Below are 17,664 nucleotides of genomic sequence, written 5' to 3'. Positions count from 1 at the left end.
GAGCTGAATAAAATCATATGACGTGAGCAAGAATGAAAGATACTCAATGTGCCTGAGCTTTTTTTTTTTTTTTTAAGGCAAGGAAGAAGGAACCAAAGGCCAGGAGCCTGCAAACCGTTCCTTCCAAGAAAAAACAAAAACAATATGAAAGAGACCCAAACTCAAGATCCGTTCATTTCAAGATGCCTGGACACACTGCGGTTGAAAGACTGGATCATAGGAAGTAGAAAATACAGACAGAGGGAGACAGTTCCAGAGTTGACCTGTTGCATAAATGAAGGACTGGGAGTAACATTTATCTCTTGCATTATAGAGTTGGATAGAAAAGGGATGAGAGTTCGTTGCTAGACGGATGCCATGCACCCATCGTAGAGGTGGAGGGATGCAAGCAGACAGTTCAGAGGAGCAGTGGCCACTGAATTAGCGATAGAAAAGAGATAAAGATGCAACAGTGCGGCGAAGAGACAGAGGTTAAAGGGAGCCAGTAAGAGGAGGAGAGTTAATGAGACGAAAAGCCTTTGACTCCACCCTATTGAGAAGAGCTGTATGTGGGGAGCCTCCCCATAGATGAGAGTTGTACTCCAGTCAGGGGCAGATAAAACCCCTGTATAGAGTCAACAATTGTGCAGGGGTAAAGAAAGAACGGAGTCGGCTTAGCACCCCCAATCTCTTGGAAGCAGATTTTACAAGAGATGTAATATGATCTTTCCAAGATAAGTCCCAAGTAAATGAAACCCCAAGCATGTTCAAGGATGATGCAGGATTAAGCTGAATATTATTAAACATTAGTGGGTATACCTGTGGAAGATTTTGATGGGTTCATAGGTGTAAGAACTGAGTCTTAGATTCATTAAAAACAACAAGATTATTTTTACTCCAGTCAGAGATATGAACAGCCACTGGCCATGGCTGGTAGGCTATGGGTCTCAGGTCCCATCCCTGGACTTGAAACTGTGCAGGCGGATGGGGACAGTGGTCTGTCTCTTGTTTTATTTTACCAATTTATGAAAAAAGGAAGAAAAAACAATACAAACAAGCCTGAGAAAGTTAAATCACCCAAGGGGTTCAGACTGGCATCATGGAATGTGGGTAGTTTGAAGGGTAGAATGGGGGAAGTGGCAGAGACACTGAGTTGGAGGCAGGTGAATGTTGGTTGCATACATACAGAAGAGGATCAGCCAGCATGATTGCCAGCAGGGACTGTAGGTAAAAGCTATTTTGACAAGGAAATGTAGGTGGATATGATGGTGTGGGTGTGCTGGTTGAAGGAAAATGGATGGAATGCATCATGAATGTAATGAGAGTGAATGACAGGATTATAGCTGTGAAAATGTTTGGTAAACTTCATGGTTTCATTTATGCTGGCATATGCTCCAGACTGGCTTAGGTGATATTCAGAAAGCTAGATCTTGGATGGCTTGATACATGTGGTAAATGGTACTGGGGATGGTGAGATTGTAGTTTTGGGAGAGGACTTGAATGGTTATGTGGATGAAGCAGCACAAGGATATGAAGGGGTACATGGGGGATGCACATAGAGTATGGGGAATGTGGAAGGTTAAAGGATACTTGAATTTGGGGAGGCTGTGAACATGATTGTGTGCAACATATATTTTAGGAAAAGAGAGAGTAAGCTGATCACATATGAGTGGGGGGGGGGTAGTAGTTACATCGACTTTTTCCTGGTCAGCAGGGCTGATACGAGGTTGTTGAGGGATGTTAAAGATATAGGGAGCAAAGAGTGTGTACACCAACACAATTACTGATATGTAACATGGTGCTTATGGAGCAGGTGGTGAAGAAGAGGTCCTTTGCACGTAGAAGGAAGTTGAAAACCAAGCACCAAGGGATGCCTTCTGTTACAAGGTGAGTAGAGGCATGACTCAGCATGAAACTGTTGACAGAAATGTTAACAAACAGTACAGGGCTCTCAAGAACAATCTCTTGAGAGTTACTGATTCAGTGTGTGGATGGACAAGGGGCCCACCAAGACATCAGGTAACATGGTAGTGGGTTGAGAGTATGGAACTGCAATTAAGGAGAAAAAAAGTCTTCTCTGGGAATGGAACAGGGGTGATAACAAAAAGGAATACTTAACTGCCAAATATAGGGCTGGAAAGGTGATATACAGGGCAAAGTTTGAGTCTCAGAGTCTTTTATGGAATAAATTAAATATCACTGAAAGGAAGAATTTGGTATTTAAGTTGGTAAATCAGATGAAGAGGAAAAACAGGGAGAGAATAAGTGAAAAGTGTGTGAAGAATGATGAAGGAAAGGTTGTGGTGGTCAGTGAAGATATTAAATTCATTGAGAGAGTATTAGAGAAATTTCAATACAGTACCAAGAAAGAGAATACTAGGGCATAATCTGCAACATACAGTATATTGCTAAAGAAAGTGTTCTAGAATGCTTCCTAAGATTACAGCAATATGGGCCTTAAACAACAGGTGAAGGATACCAGTGAGATGTGGTGTTGGATGCGTGAGACGCTGGCAGGCAACCTGTTGGATACCACCCTTTACAATGGTGACCCTCGGCCTCACAACATGTGTGGCACTACCGTAGACCGTGTCAGTTTCCTTCTGGGCCACTCAGTCCTTCGGCAGATCAGACTCAAAACAGGTGGGAGCTGTAGGCTACTGCATAACAGTTGTCTGTCCAGGACTGAGCTCTTTATCCCCACGTCCTTACAAAATACTGTACCCTGTATAAAAATACTGAACTGCAATCTCATTCTTTCAAAAAATTTAAGCAGCTTGATTTTTTTTTTAAATATACAAAACCGCTCTTGTCAGTGCAGAAAAAATGTGCTTGTAACAGCTAATTTAAAGTTAAGTTTTATTGTAACCCACATTGTGTCCAAGATTCTAGGAAACTCTTATGTGACAGGCCAGGGAACAAGATAGAAGCATCCACTTTTTCACTTGTAAATCATAATTATGTCCTTTATTGCAGCTCATGATTGAGTGACAAGTCAAATTGTCTCCTATAGTCCAGGAAACCAGTTACATCATGGGTTGGTATCCATATAACCAGATCATGAGGTGTATTGGAGCCTACTGTGGTGCTCCTGTTAACTGAGTGAAAAGAAATACGTGTGGCATTAACCCAGGAACCGGTTTAAAAAAAAAGAAAAGAAAAAGGTTTCATATGGACATCCTTTATATTAGGAAGATTCCATTCCTGATCATGAAAAGGAAGAAGTATCGTGATACTGTTTCACAGTTACTGTGGGTTCAGTAGCTGAAAGTAGTGTGCTACATAAATATTTTGGGAGTGTTTGGCTGAGAAACCAGTGGTTGCAAAACCTGAGCAAGCTGATTTAGCTATGCTGTGACAAACCTGACATTGTCAACACCTTCACTTTGAGGGGTCTTTCCTAAGGTCAGTAAAACTGTCAGGAGACAGCAAAAAGAAAATACTGTGTATAGAAGACATCATCATACTAAGGCTGCTATTTGAGATAGTTTGCAAACTTTTTACAAAAATGAGTCTGTCATTAAGCTAAAAAAAATACATCTAGTATTAGCAGAAATCCGTTACAAACATATCAGTTGACTGAAGGGTATAATAGATCCAAGAATCTGCAACTTCAGTTGCAGTAGGGTTGCTTGGATGCTGACTTTTGGTATATAGATTCATTCATCATTCATTCATTGCCAGACGCCATGTATCCCAAACGGGGTGGCCAAGGGCTTAGAGTTAATTGTTTTACAGGGAGGGGCACTAATCCTCCACCAACCCCACTTGACACGTAGGGAGAACGTTATGCCAACAGCATCTGGTGTTCCCAGGCGGTCACCCATCCAAGTACTAACCAGACCCAACATTGCTTAACTTAGCTGATCGGACGGGAAGCGGTGTACTCAACTATTTTAAATAAAAATTAGCACTATTCTTCTGAAGTCAGCAGTGGGACTTTGGATAACCCTTGTGTAAGTTAGTTGCAAAAGTCCTGGAACTTTAAGCCAAGTTGGTAAAGTTGGATAAACCTTAGTTGGACACCAAAAGATTCCTAGTTCAATTTCTGGTAGATATAACTATGATCAACATTCCTTCTCACTCAGCAGCAGTATTAGTAACTTTCTTTTTTCTTTCTCTAACTTCCTATCTCAGGTGCCCCTAATAATCATCCAGCCACTCAAGGGAACACAGAAGATGACCGTGACTTTGGTCTGTCTTGGAACATTTCCCTGCCAGTTCATCCTTACTACAGTTACTCCTCAGCCCTAGACCTTCATGGCTTCCCTCATGAAGGCACCATTGATACGTGAGTGTAGTTTGTATATTCTTGACCTCAATGGCTTCCCTGAAGGCAAACCATGTCACACACACACACACACAAAAACAAAAAGAAAGATATAAACAAGATTGAGAGAATACAAAGAACAGCAACCAAGATGGTCCCCAGTCTGACAGATCTGTCATACAGAGAGAGGCTGGAAAAACTGGATTTGCCTTCGTTAGAGGAAAGGAGAAAGAGGGGAGACATGATTGCGGTGTTCAGGACCATGGTGGAAGTAGATAAAATTGACAAAGAAGATCTGTTTGTATGGGATAAGAGAGCAACAAGAGGACATGGAATGAAATTGAAAAAGTCAAGCTGCTTGAAGGATATCAAGAAATATAGCTTTCCTTACAGAAGTATGTATAGACTTATGGAATAGCCTGGACAAAGAGATCGTCCAGTCTAAAAACTTAAACGAGTTTAAAGTTAAATTCGACTTATTGAGAAACAGCGACGGAAACCCACGAGCATAGTACATTCCGTGTATATCACAATTAGGTATATTCTTAAATATTTGGAACGACTTAGACAAAGAGGTGGTGCATGAGAAAAACATTCATGTGTGTAAAGGTAGACTTGATAAATGTGGATATGGAGACAGGACAATACGAACATTGCTCAATTCCTGTATACTACAAATAGGTAAATACACACACACACACACACATAAACATACGACTGCTAAATATTGATGGCCTTCATAAAAAAACATCAGCAATAGAACAATTCCTTTCTGATCACAACATACAATAGAACTCCAACAAGAAACAAAATTGACACCCACACGCAACAGATACCAAAATTCAGACACTACTCACACATTCACTCAGATGAACCGAGGGCAATGGAGATGCCTCATTACATACATTCACCCATCATTCCTCTACGGAGACACAACACAAACAATATAGTCACTTTTCCAGAATAACATGACACTAGAAATAATGTCAGTGAGTGTCAAAATTGGTTACAGACGAGAAATCAACGTTTTTTACTTTTGTATTCCATCTGACAATTTCCACACTTTGCCAGTGTAATACAACCATCAGTTCCTCCTCGTAACACAGACACCTAACTCTGTCATTGCTGGGGACTTGCAAAAAACACTGCCTGGTACAAATACAATGCTAAAACACTTCTTGGTACAAATACAATGCTAAAACACTTCCTGGTACAAATACAATCAAAACATTCTTCCAGCATCATGGCCCTCGAGACAAGCAGGTTTACATCAGGGGGAATATAAGGTTCAGCATACAGTTTATAGGAGCATGATCTGAGGTAGATGGGGGGCCTGGTGAACAGTAAAATTATCTTGATGATCAAGAAGACAGACAGATGCTACACAGGAATCTGTCTCTGACACCCATACACTTCTTGTTTTATCAGTCAAGCTGCTTTTAAATTGCCATGATTGGGTTTTTTAATTATTAACTACAGATAAGCCATTGTTTTTACACAGATACCCTTGAATATATGCATTGTTATCTGGGATAATAGCTTTATCAGGTATCCCTGGATATGTATACAGTATTAGTAGTACTGAAGGTAATATACGAATCTGGCAATATCTGTCAATTAGTAAATTGTATATATTTAGTTTTACTAGCATTAAATGAGACAAGGTTGTTTTGTCCCCATTCACTGATCATAGATAGGTCTTGATTTATGGAGATGGCTGTACTGAATTGAGAGGTAGAGATATTAGACTTTGTAAATGGGTATCTGAGTGTGAATGAACTATGTAGTGTTGAGTCATCTACATATGAGTGAATGGGATTGTGGGTGATATAAGAGATCATTAATATGAACCAGGAACAGGGTTGGGGCCAGAATTGATCCCTGCGGCACGCCGGTGTTAACTGAGTGGAAATTGAAATATACATCATTTACATTTACTCTTATTTTCCTGTCACTGAGATATGTGATCAAAGGAACAAAAGACGTTAGTCCATAGCAAGGGAGTTTGGACAACAGGGAATGATGCCATACTCAAATGAAAGCTTTAGAAATATCAAGGGCTACTGCATGAGTTTCTCCATGTAGATCAGTTGACTGATGGATGATATGAGTTATGAGATTGAGCATGTCAATAGTGGATCTCTCGTGGCAAAAACCATATTTTCTATCACTAATTAAGTTGTTGGATTCAAGATGTTTTTACCCTTAAGCCCTTGTGCCCCATACCATCTCTCGACTTCCTGAACCTTTCCTCTGTCTCCCTTTCGTTCTCTGCAATCAACACCAAATCATCAGCATACAGCATCTCCCACGGGAGTCTGTTTCTGAAGTCACGTGAGAGGGCTTCAAGTACCATGATAACATGGGACTCAAAACTGACCCCTGTTGCACACCAACTTTCACGGAAAACTCATCATTCAAATCTCCTTTCACTCTTATCTTGGTGCGAGCACCCACATACGTAGCCATAACCACTCCTCCAAGCCAAGCTCTCTCATTGCCCACTTCACCACCTCTCTAGGGACTCTGTCAAAGGCCTTATCTAGATCAACAAAAACAAAATACAGATCCCTTTTTTTACCAATATATTTTTCCTGAAGCTGTCGAACAATGAATATGGCATCAGTGATCCCCCTACCTGGCATAAACCCAAACTGCATCTCATCAATATTCACACTTTCTCTAATCATGCCTTCTAAAACTCTCTCCATTACCTTCATTATCTGATCTAAAAGCTTTATACCTCCATAATATCCTCTTTCCAGGGCATCACCCTTCCCGTTTTACACATTTGCAATTACACTCTTCAGCCAATCATCTGGGGCAACACACTCACAAATAATCATATTTATCAAGTCAGTGACTAACCTCACCCCTATATCCAGACTTATCTATGACAATTTTCAGATTTTCTTTATTGGTTTTGGTGAGTTATTTACAGGTGTTAGGTTTAGGTTAGCTTCTTTTACAGCTGTTAGGCCATTTCAATTGGCTTTAAACTTGCTTTGGGGCTCATTTGGTTGGGTTTTGGATTTGGTTGGTGGGGAAACCCAAGGCTGAAAAACACATCCCATTACAGTATTTTACATGTTAAATCTACCCCAGTCTACAATACCCCTCCTAACAATGGGTTTTTACCTAACCAATTGCATCATTAAACCGGGGTATACCTGCACTGTAAATGCTGTAAGCAGTAACAACCTGTGATGATTTGTTGTCTCTTGACAAGATTATTTCACATGTTCTTAAATGTAGTGCCAGATAATTCAGAAAATGATCAAATGTAGAGGAAAATGTGCATTTTTATAAAAGACAACTTGTTAATATTTTTCCTTCTCAGATATGGCGGTGGTGGGTATGTAGTAGAACTAAGAGGGACACAACCAAAGGTAGTGCATACCCTAAGGTCCCTCGAGGAGGAAAAATGGGTGGATGAACACACACAAGCACTCTTTATTGAATTTGCTGTGTACAACCCACAGGTGAGATCCTTACATGATTGTACTGAGTGTGATGATTACTGTATGTGAGGAAATATGAGTGATTTTATACCTGACGGTGGTGGATCCAGAGGGGATTTTAAGGTCCTGACTCACTGCCCCCCCCCACTCTTCTTTTGGGGGGAGGAGGGGTGTGATGTATTCTTTCACTTTTCCAGGCCACCTGAAGAAAAAAATATATATTTCCTTTTGTTAGAACAGACAGGTAATACATAACCCAGTTAGTACTTAGAATTATTGAAAGAATAATAAGTAACATGTTTTCCAGCACTCTCATAATGTAGAAGTGTAACCCTGTTGATAAAGCTCTGTCATCACTGAGTAAAAAATACTAAAGCTCTCTTTTACTAAATGCTTGATCTGTCCATAGAGCCTACAATACTGAGAGAATTACAATACAAGGGGATCTCTGCATCTGCCCACCTTTTGTGCACTAAAGCCAGCATTGACATCAAATCATAAGCACTGGAGGTAAAATTTTCATGCTGGTGATTCATTTTATAATTTAAGTCCATCCAGCACTGCCATATTGACCTAGTGGTTAGTGCTGCTGACTGCAAAACTGACTGCCCAATAATACCAAGGTATTAGTATCTCCTTCCAGATGAAAGAATTATAGTTTCTGAGTGTTTTGATCAGTTTCATTTACAGTACCCTTTGCATGAAAGAAAGAAAGGAAAAGTAAAGATGGGTTACAGTTGTGCATTTGCTGCCACTTTAGGGATGTGTTGTTATTGCAGATTATAAATGACTTATATTATCAAGCCTGATTCACAACATGTAATACTCATGTTTTCTCCCTCAGGTAAACCTGTTTGCTGTCACTCTCTTGATCTTTGAGTTCTTCCCTGGAGGTGGATTACTTCCAAAATTTGATTTCCAGGCACTAAAACTCCTCCGCTACCACACCCCAGGGGGAGGTTATGTCTTGGCCTCAGAAATATTGTATATATTATTTACCTTATTTTACACCAGAAGGGAGTACAAGACATTGAAAAGGTTAAAGTGTTTGTACTTCAAGTCAGTGTGGAATGTTTTAGAGCTTTGGGTTATCGCTTTATCATACACAGCAATTGTTTTTTATCTTTTGAAGACTTCATTGACATATTATCTTTTAGACAGTTTTATTGCTACCAAGGGAAAAAAGTACATCAGGATCCAACCATTAGCATTTTTGGATAGTGTTTTGGCATATGTTATTGCATTCCAAGTGTTCATCGGAACTCTCAAATTACTTAAACTACTGAAATTCAATAAACGAATTGGAATGCTTTCAGCGACACTGAAATATGCTTCTAGAGACATTGTGGGCTTTGGTCTTATATTTATTGTTACATTGATCAGCTTTGTTTCAGTGTTTTACCTCAACACTTTTACCTATGTTGAGGAATTTTCCACTTTCATTAAAGCCTGTGAGTCAAGTTTCTTTCTAATTAGTAAAAAATTTGAAGAAATCTCAAGTGGATCACCCATTCTTGGCCCTCTGTTCTATTTCATTTTTTCTTTTATTCTCAACTGGATTGTTTTTCAGCTTCTTATTGCCATAATTTGTCATGCCTTTGAAAAGGTGAACAGGGACATTTCCAAGCAACCAAATGACTATGAGGTTGTGGAGTACATGATAAATAAACTTTCCACATACTTATCAGGTCTGCGGCCCAATGCTGTACAACAAGTTAGTATCCCACCACCTAAGCAGCCAGATATTGATGCTCAGATCAGAAGTATTAATATTGCTTTGTCTCATATCTTGAAAGCCCTAGATAAGTATGTCCCTCATAAAAAGTAGAGGTAGGAATATTTTTGTGTGTGTGGATGAAGGAGGGTAGACAGGATAAGCTACCTGTTTAGAAGGAAGTGGGTATTCTATTTGGCCATACAAAGGGCAGATTTTCTTTAGTGCAGAGGAACCATATTATCCTGATTTTAACTGAAAGTATGATGAACTCTTCATAATGTGGATTGTAATTGTGAAAAATGTAAAAATATTTCACATTTAACACAACCTCTCCCACTTGTGCCTGAGTCAGAGTACATCACCCCTCACCGCACCTTGTAGTGAGCATTACTTGAATTGTAATGAAGGCAACTCATATAAAGCTCTTTAATACTTCCAACCCATCTATTTCTTTTAAACCTAACATGCTTCTGTCAAGGCATTTTTTTTCTGTGATGTGTCCAACTGAACAGGCCAGTTTAGGTTATCTCTTTGGAATGCTTTGACTTATTATGTTCAAAATTGTACTTGTTATGAATGTCTGAATGTACAGTATTGGTAATGCTCAGTGTTTTGCTAGTAAATTCTGCATCTTAAGTCTTGTTACAGTAGTTTTGACAAAGTATACGTCAGTATGCATCACATTATGATGCATACATTATGAACTGATACCTATACTAATGTTAGAATCAGTAGAAATCTTGTAGTCCAGTATTCTAGGGGCTGAGGTCATGCTGAACCATTGAATATGCAGAATCTTTGGGAAGTACTGTACCTCTAAAAATATGTACTTCTGTAATTACACATGTAAGTGGACATTTGTGGTGGGAGGGGGTTGGTGATAGCCAATACCCTCTACATGTGTACTGTATGTAGCGAGTGATGAGAAGGATGAGTAGTGAACTGAATGAATGGAAAGCAATGCTTGAGTATGAGTGTGTGGATGATAGGATGAGAAGGTGTGTAATGGATGTAAGAGCATATAGAGCTTGGGGGAATGGACTTTCTGACTGCCACTTGATGGTGGAGAAAGTCAAGGTTCAAATGAAATGAAGAAATAGAAGGGAAGGACCATGGAGACATGACACATCCCTGTTTCAATCCAATCCTCAAATAGAAAAATTCACTCAGTTCACTATCCACACGCACTGCAGCCTTAGCACCCTCATACATACTCTTCATGGTATTCAACAACTTCCCATTTACTCCATATATTCTTAATACTTTCCACAATCCTTGTCTATCCACACTGTCATATGCTTTCTCCAAATCCATGAAGGCCGCATACAACTTCTTTTCCTTCTCTAGAAACTTTTCCCACACCTACCGACATGCACCCACACCTACTCAAACACATCTATAGTACACGCTCCCACACTCACCTACATGCACGTGCACCTACTCAAACACATCTACACCCTCCCACACCCACCTATATCCACCCACACCTACTCAAGCACATCTACACCCTCCCACACCCACCTACATGCACCTACACCTATTCAAACACATCTATACCCTCCCACACCCACCTATATCCACCCACACCTGCTCAAACACATCCACACCCTCCCACACCCACCTACATGCACCCACACCTACTCAAACATATGAATAGTACATGCTCCCCGCTCCCACACCCACCTACATGCACCTACACCTACTCAAACACATCAATATCCTCCCACACCCACCTATATCCACCCACACCTACTCAAACACATCTACACCCTCCCACACCCACCTACATGCACCCACACCTACTCAAACACATCTACACCCTCCCATATCCATCTATATCCACCCACACCTACTCATAGACATCTACACCCTCTCACATCCACATACATACACCCACACCCACTCAAACACATGTACACCCTCCCACACACACCTGTATCCACCCCCACACCTACTCAAACACACACACACCCTCCCACACCCAGGCAAACACACCTACACAATACATCTCATCCCTCCTAGTTGCTAAAGTATTCGTAGAGCACAATAAAATCGTCCTGAGGCAGCAAGAATAAAATAATAGGTTTCAGGACAGTCAGTTTTCACCAAGCATCATATCCACCTTTGAATAATACAACTTGTAATTGCTGATGTTACAACCAGGTCCCTAATTATGCTGCTGGGTGTACTGGGACGTGATTTGACGTGAGAACACAAGTAAATACTACTGCATCCTCTTAAATGTCTACCCCCAGTGAGATTGCATCCAGGTCAAGAGGACTGGTATGTGTACAAGCTACTGACTCAGTCACTGGGACGTGATTTGACGTGAGAACACAAGTAAATACTACTGCATCCTCTTAAATGTCTACCCCCAGTGAGATTGCATCCAGGTCAAGAGGACTGGTATGTGTACAAGCTACTGACTCAGTCAGTGGAAGATCTTACAAACATATGTGTGTGGACAGGTGGCCTGGAGACAGTTCTCACATGACCATATCATTAGGGACTTGCCAAGGGGGGCAATGTGTGTGAGATATTGATGATAAGATGACATTCTCACAATTTCAACAGCAGATTTATGAACTGTGGCTGTTTTATGATGCTGTTTGAGGTGCCTGACGCCGATAAGGTACGTGGTTTGACCCTTCTAATGTACTAATGTGGCTGTGGTAGTGAAAATAAGCGTAATATGAGGGTGCAATTGACTTGGGAAGTTGGGAGGCTGGCGGCTCCTTTGATCTGAGGCTCAGGAAATCACCAGAGGCCGCCTTCTCATATATTCACCGGGAAATACCTGGACTATTTGTATTGCCTCAGGGCGCTGGATGTATTTAGCGCAAATGTGATAAGTGAATGAGCTTCTTGGTGCTTTACTGAGCCTGTGCGGGTGAATTTTAGTGTATCATAAGAGTGCAGTTTAGGACGGTGGGTCGGGGAGTGAGGATATTGGGTAGGGACGCAGCGGCGGGAAGCACGAGTTCTTATAAATATAGCCGTAACCGTAAGATAGTACCTAACGCACACCAGGTATGAAATTCTGGTATTTCTATGCTAGGGTAGTGTTTTCAAGGTCAAGTGAAGGAACTATGAACGAGGAGGAAGGAAATACAGGTGTAAAATAGATGCACAACAAGCCGCTTGGATGAGGCATCAAGCTTCCTGTTTCTAGCATCATGACGGCCAAACAGCACCTTTACACACCAGGTAAGGAAAACTGGTATTAATTTCATGGCTAAGGGAAGGGACAGTGACCCTGCAGGGAGGAAAATAGACTGTAAAGAAATGGTGTAGGGTAATGGGGCAAGACACACTCACAGGGCACCTTTATACGGAAAAAATTTTTAAATCAGGTCCTTCAGAATATATTTTAGCAGGTAATGAAGATTGACAGTATTATGAGCATGCATGAGAGGGGTTTAAATGATCATTTGTGTGTCAGCATCGAAAAGAACGTGAATACTATCTATCTATCTATATTTTCTTAGCCAGAAAACTGAATTAGACATCGTTATGTTTGGGTAAGGCTACAGTTTTGGGGTATTTGTTAGGTTTGGTGTTTATATGTTTTGCACTTGAGAAAATGATTATTTGCTGTTGGATTGGTAGAAACATACTGTGCAAATGAAACTGTGTTGTGAATTTTTGGTTAGGTTGTCATACATGTACTATTTTCTTTATTTTGTCCATTGTTTATACTGTTTATCTTGTACTGCAATGTACTGTAATTACATTTCATGTTTTGATATTGAATGATACAGTAATAATTAGGGTAGAACTGTGTTCAGCAAAAGTGTCATAAAATAATTTTATGGTTTAGGTTAAGGTTCACTCTGTCAAAACTTTCATTCAGTTGTAATAATTCAGAGTCTAAACATCAAGTGAAAGTATGTTTGTAATAAGACAAACCGTACAGCATTGAGTGGTATAGGTAAACATAACATTTATTGGAGCTGCTATAGCATACAGTCTTATGGAGTTTACGAACCTCTGTGTTCATCATATATTATAATTGAAATAGAGGCAGGGAAAAATAGCATGGTGATTTAAATTTAGTTGTACACCTTTATTTCTAGATATTACAAAAAATAATCATGATTAGACCTAACTTTGAAAGCAACATTATATTTTCCTTCTTTGGGATAACACTATTATATTTTATTCCAGCTGTCAGCAGATGCCACAGAAACTGAGTGGTTAGTGTTCATTCATTCATTCACTGCTAGACGCCACGCATCCCAGACGGGGCGGCCAAGGGCCCGGAGTTAATTGTTTTACAGGGAGGGGCACCAATCCTCCACCAACCCCACTTGACGTAGGGATGCCAACAGCATCTGGTGTTCCCAGGCGGTCACCCATCCAAGTACTAACCAGACCCAACGTTGCTTGGGTCTGGTTAGTACTTGGATGGGTGACCGCCTGGGAACACCAGATGCTGTTGGCATCCCTACGTCAAGTGGGGTTAGTGTTACTGTCATGAAATTGCCAGCCAATTGGTGCCAGGGCTTGAGTACTGGTGTGTGCAGCTGATACTGTACCACTTGACACAGTTGTTCGTCTGTGCTGTGTTGCTTGGTAGGTAAAATGAATATATCTGGTAACCCCAAGGGAGGTGACTGTGGTAACATGAATGATACAGTACAGTGGCCTTGTATCCCAGGAAAATGGATGGATAACAGTACTAGCCACAGGTTCAGAGACCAAAGTTACAGAGATTAGCACTTTGGGAAGCAACTCATAGCCTCATCCCCCATCTTTTTCTTTACCTTTACCACCAGACTTGTTATATTCAGCTTTGGAGAACCAATACTGTATCCCATATATGGCTACGGAGTATAGCATGAGAGACTGCATGTGGAAATTTGTGTTGGAGTGGCTGTGTTTATGATTGAGCACATCATGTAATTATTGCAAAGGTTTTGTCTTGTGTTCATTAACAGAATGACTGTCTGACTGGTGCATTAGTAAAGAAACAAAAAATATGGCAGATAATTATGCATGAGGTGGAGTCAGGTTTCAGAAGGTTTGGCTGATGTGTGAATGATTAAATTATGTGACCCATATCACTGAGTGTGATATTAATTGTTCTTCCATGTTGCTGTCTTTTTCTTAGTTTATGGCTCCTACCTCACCCGATTATTTAGGAGCGTTAAGGGTTGGGATGATGATAATCGTATCATTTACAAAGGTTCCAACATGCTTGATCTCTCTCTCTCTCTCTCTCTCTCTCTCTCTCTCTCTCTCTCTCTTAATACAGCTAGCATTAGGAGTACAAGGTCTGGATTCCCAAACCTACAGTGTTTCGTAAGCCCACAAATCCTGACCACACCTCACGAGCATAAGCATCCACACTTCTTTCTCTCTCTCATTGCCTAGTTGTCTGGTGGTGAGAATTCCCTTGTCAAAGTGATGACCTTGCATAGGTTGAGTCCCCAAGAGGTGACTGGAGGTTTTTTGATCATATAATACCATCAGGGGAAGTAGGCTTGTCATGCACCCTTAAATGTACTGGACCATGGTAGTCTAGCCTTGGATGGGTACCTCTCAAAGGGGGTGGTACAGGATTTGAGTGTGTGTGTACTTTATAGTTGCCAGTGCCATACTTTGCCCTTAGTGTGATCAGTAACAGGGCACCTTTTCATTTATAGTTAACCATGCAGTGATTATAATATTGAATGTTTATAACAGGACTTTATGATTCACAGTTAGCTTACAGTAATCATAATACTGAATGATTATGAGAATTTTTTATTCAGATTTAACATACAGACTGTTGAATGATGTAGTGAGAGAAAATGACTACCATATTGTAGAAAATAACCCATTTTCTTGTTAGTTAAGGAAGCCTTATGGCACCTCCTCTGTGTATAGCCTATGTTGGTCCACCTGTCTACATATCTATCTATATGTCCGTCTGTCGATCAATTTGTCTGTATATCTATAGCCATCTTTCATATCCCGCATTCCAGTACCTCTCCATGTTCTCATCGTCAGATTCCCAGTCCATCAGTCCAGAGCCTCACCTCACTCACATACACTTTCCTATTCACTTTTTCACTCTTCATTCTCTTCCATGACTGAACTGTCTTTGTTTACTACTCCAAACATTTTGCAAGATTGTTGTGATAAATCTGGGTGGAAATAGCAGTCTGCAGGGCCTGGGTGATCTCAGCAAGCTGCCTTTCACTGCTTATAAAGAGGTTTGCCACTTACTTTCTACTGCATGCTCTGGGTGAGTTTGAGTTACAGTCTTCGGGTCATATTTATAGATGATTTGGAGATTTTTTAATGCTTCTTCCATAGTGGGTCTTACGCTCATTACACCCCAGTATCCTCTTGAATGTTTTTGACGTATACTGTTTCAGTATTCAAGAGATATAAATACATACAGCAAAATGTTACTGTGTAATTTAAAAAGCAGGCTAAGGATGAGGTGTTATGAAATCTCCATTGCCTCATAAATTATGGCCCAGTATGTAATTAAACAGTTAAATGGTAATGCTAAATTCTATTCCAGTATTACTTGTAGAGGCCTGAGACTAGGATACTGTACTGCAAAATATTAAAGGGAAAATTACAAGTAACAAAACAAAATACAGTACTGTATATGCTGATGTATTGATTGTTGATAGTAAGGAGGGAGCAAAGTTTGGTGGTGGTGTTGTGGCCCCAGGTTCGTCTGAAATGTGAACTTAGTGGACTGCAAGCTGAAACTTTTCTCTATTTTGCAGTCGGGCTTTGTTAAAACATTGTTCTGTACTGCAGTCATTATCATCATCATCATTTTCATCACAACTTCCCTTACCATAAGAGGGTGTGAGGAAAGACTTCTTAGGTACCGATAGTTCACATCCCTTGGTTTTACTGTAGTAAGTTCCATTGTTTTGTAACCCATATTGGTTTTTGCAGGAGGAAAGAGAAATTTGAGAAGATTCTGTTTGCTTCTTTCCTTTTTCCTCTACAAAAAAAAATAATAAGTTACAACAGACAATTATCTTTCCTGTCACTTCTTATTGCTTTTCTTTCCATTACAGGTGGCTTTACATTGAGTGACAAGCCAAATGGTTTCCTGTAAGCCAAGAAACCATTTACAACGCTGGGTGGTAACCATATAACCAAACCACACGTGCTTCCTATGTGTCAAGTGGGTTGGTGGAGGGTTAGTGCCCCTCCCTGTAAAACAAATAACTCGGAGTCAAATGGCCACCCCGTAAGGGATTATGGCGTCTGACAATAGATAGATAGATAGAACAGACAATTTATTGTAGGGTAAGTGTTTGTGAAGCCAGGCCAGTTGCACAGGCAGTTCTGTTGGTAAATCAGGGATGTATTCCAGATGATGGTGATGGTATGATGAGGATCCTTGTGTATTTACATTAATTATTTGTTTCCCACACAGGAGCTGCAGATGGTGACAGATGAACTAGGAAAAGACAAGATGAAAGAAAATGAACAGAAGTTAAGACTTTGATCAACATGAAGAATGATAAGAAGATCAAGTAGAGTGATGACTAAAGTTGTGATCTTAGACATCAGAAGGACATCATTGACATTTTGCTACCCCCGGCAGTACAGTTGGGGACCTGGTTGTCATTCTGATAGTTCATATGGTATACTTAGGGAAGAGTGAGACTTAGGAAAAATTGGTTTAACCTAAATGGCCCTGGATGTAAATTTGATTGTTGTATACTTTATGGTAGGAGATATTTGAGATGTGACAAAATCTGATTGTCTGCCTTATTGATCCTCATGGCAGTAAAATTGGTGACCTGGATGTAAATTTTATGGTAGTATGTCATAGTCCAGGGGAAGACTGAGATACAGGAAAAACTGACTGTCTGCCATAATGATCCTCTTGTTGTAGCTAGGCAGATGTCATCACTTGTTTTTTGCAGTTCAGATTTTGCCAGCTTTGATTATTCGCAGGTGAGTGAAGCATCACAAAGGAATGAGCCTCTTTGGTTACCGGTACTTGTCAAATCAACCTCCACTGTGACTACACTTGGCTGTTAACTGAGCTGAAGGGGATGAGAGATTACTGTCAGATTAGAAAAAAACATACTTTAGTAGTGAAATGGTTAATGAAGGCTTAATTTTATCCCTTCATTTGGAATAATCTCCACTCACTTGACAAAAATCTGGGGATAACACAGCATAGATGAAGGCCATCTCAAACAACACAACCTTGATGAAGGCAGTCTCTAACTTTACCATATTGAAAAGTCACCAGTAAACTG

The 17,664-nt window shown here is 40.3% G+C and overlaps 1 protein-coding gene across 1 annotated transcript in view; it reads left to right on the top strand.

Annotated features, from left to right (window-relative positions):
* Positions 1-16,898, top strand: part of LOC145391345 (uncharacterized) — a 107,492-nt gene extending 90,594 nt beyond the window's left edge. The window contains exons 41-46 of the mRNA XM_080265944.1: positions 2,448-2,622; positions 4,117-4,270; positions 7,590-7,731; positions 8,555-9,534; positions 12,002-12,059; positions 16,827-16,898. Of these exons, the coding sequence (XP_080122070.1) occupies positions 2,448-2,622; positions 4,117-4,270; positions 7,590-7,731; positions 8,555-9,534; positions 12,002-12,059; positions 16,827-16,898 (1,581 nt within the window). The remainder of the gene's footprint in view (positions 1-2,447; positions 2,623-4,116; positions 4,271-7,589; positions 7,732-8,554; positions 9,535-12,001; positions 12,060-16,826) is intronic.
* The last annotated feature ends 766 nt before the right edge of the window (positions 16,899-17,664 follow it).

This window comes from Coenobita brevimanus, chromosome 18 (genome assembly GCF_032717465.1).
Source record: "Coenobita brevimanus isolate Jiangsu-jjx chromosome 18, ASM3271746v2, whole genome shotgun sequence".
Taxonomy (NCBI): domain Eukaryota; kingdom Metazoa; phylum Arthropoda; class Malacostraca; order Decapoda; family Coenobitidae; genus Coenobita; species Coenobita brevimanus.
This window is presented reverse-complemented; position numbering and strand designations above follow the sequence as displayed.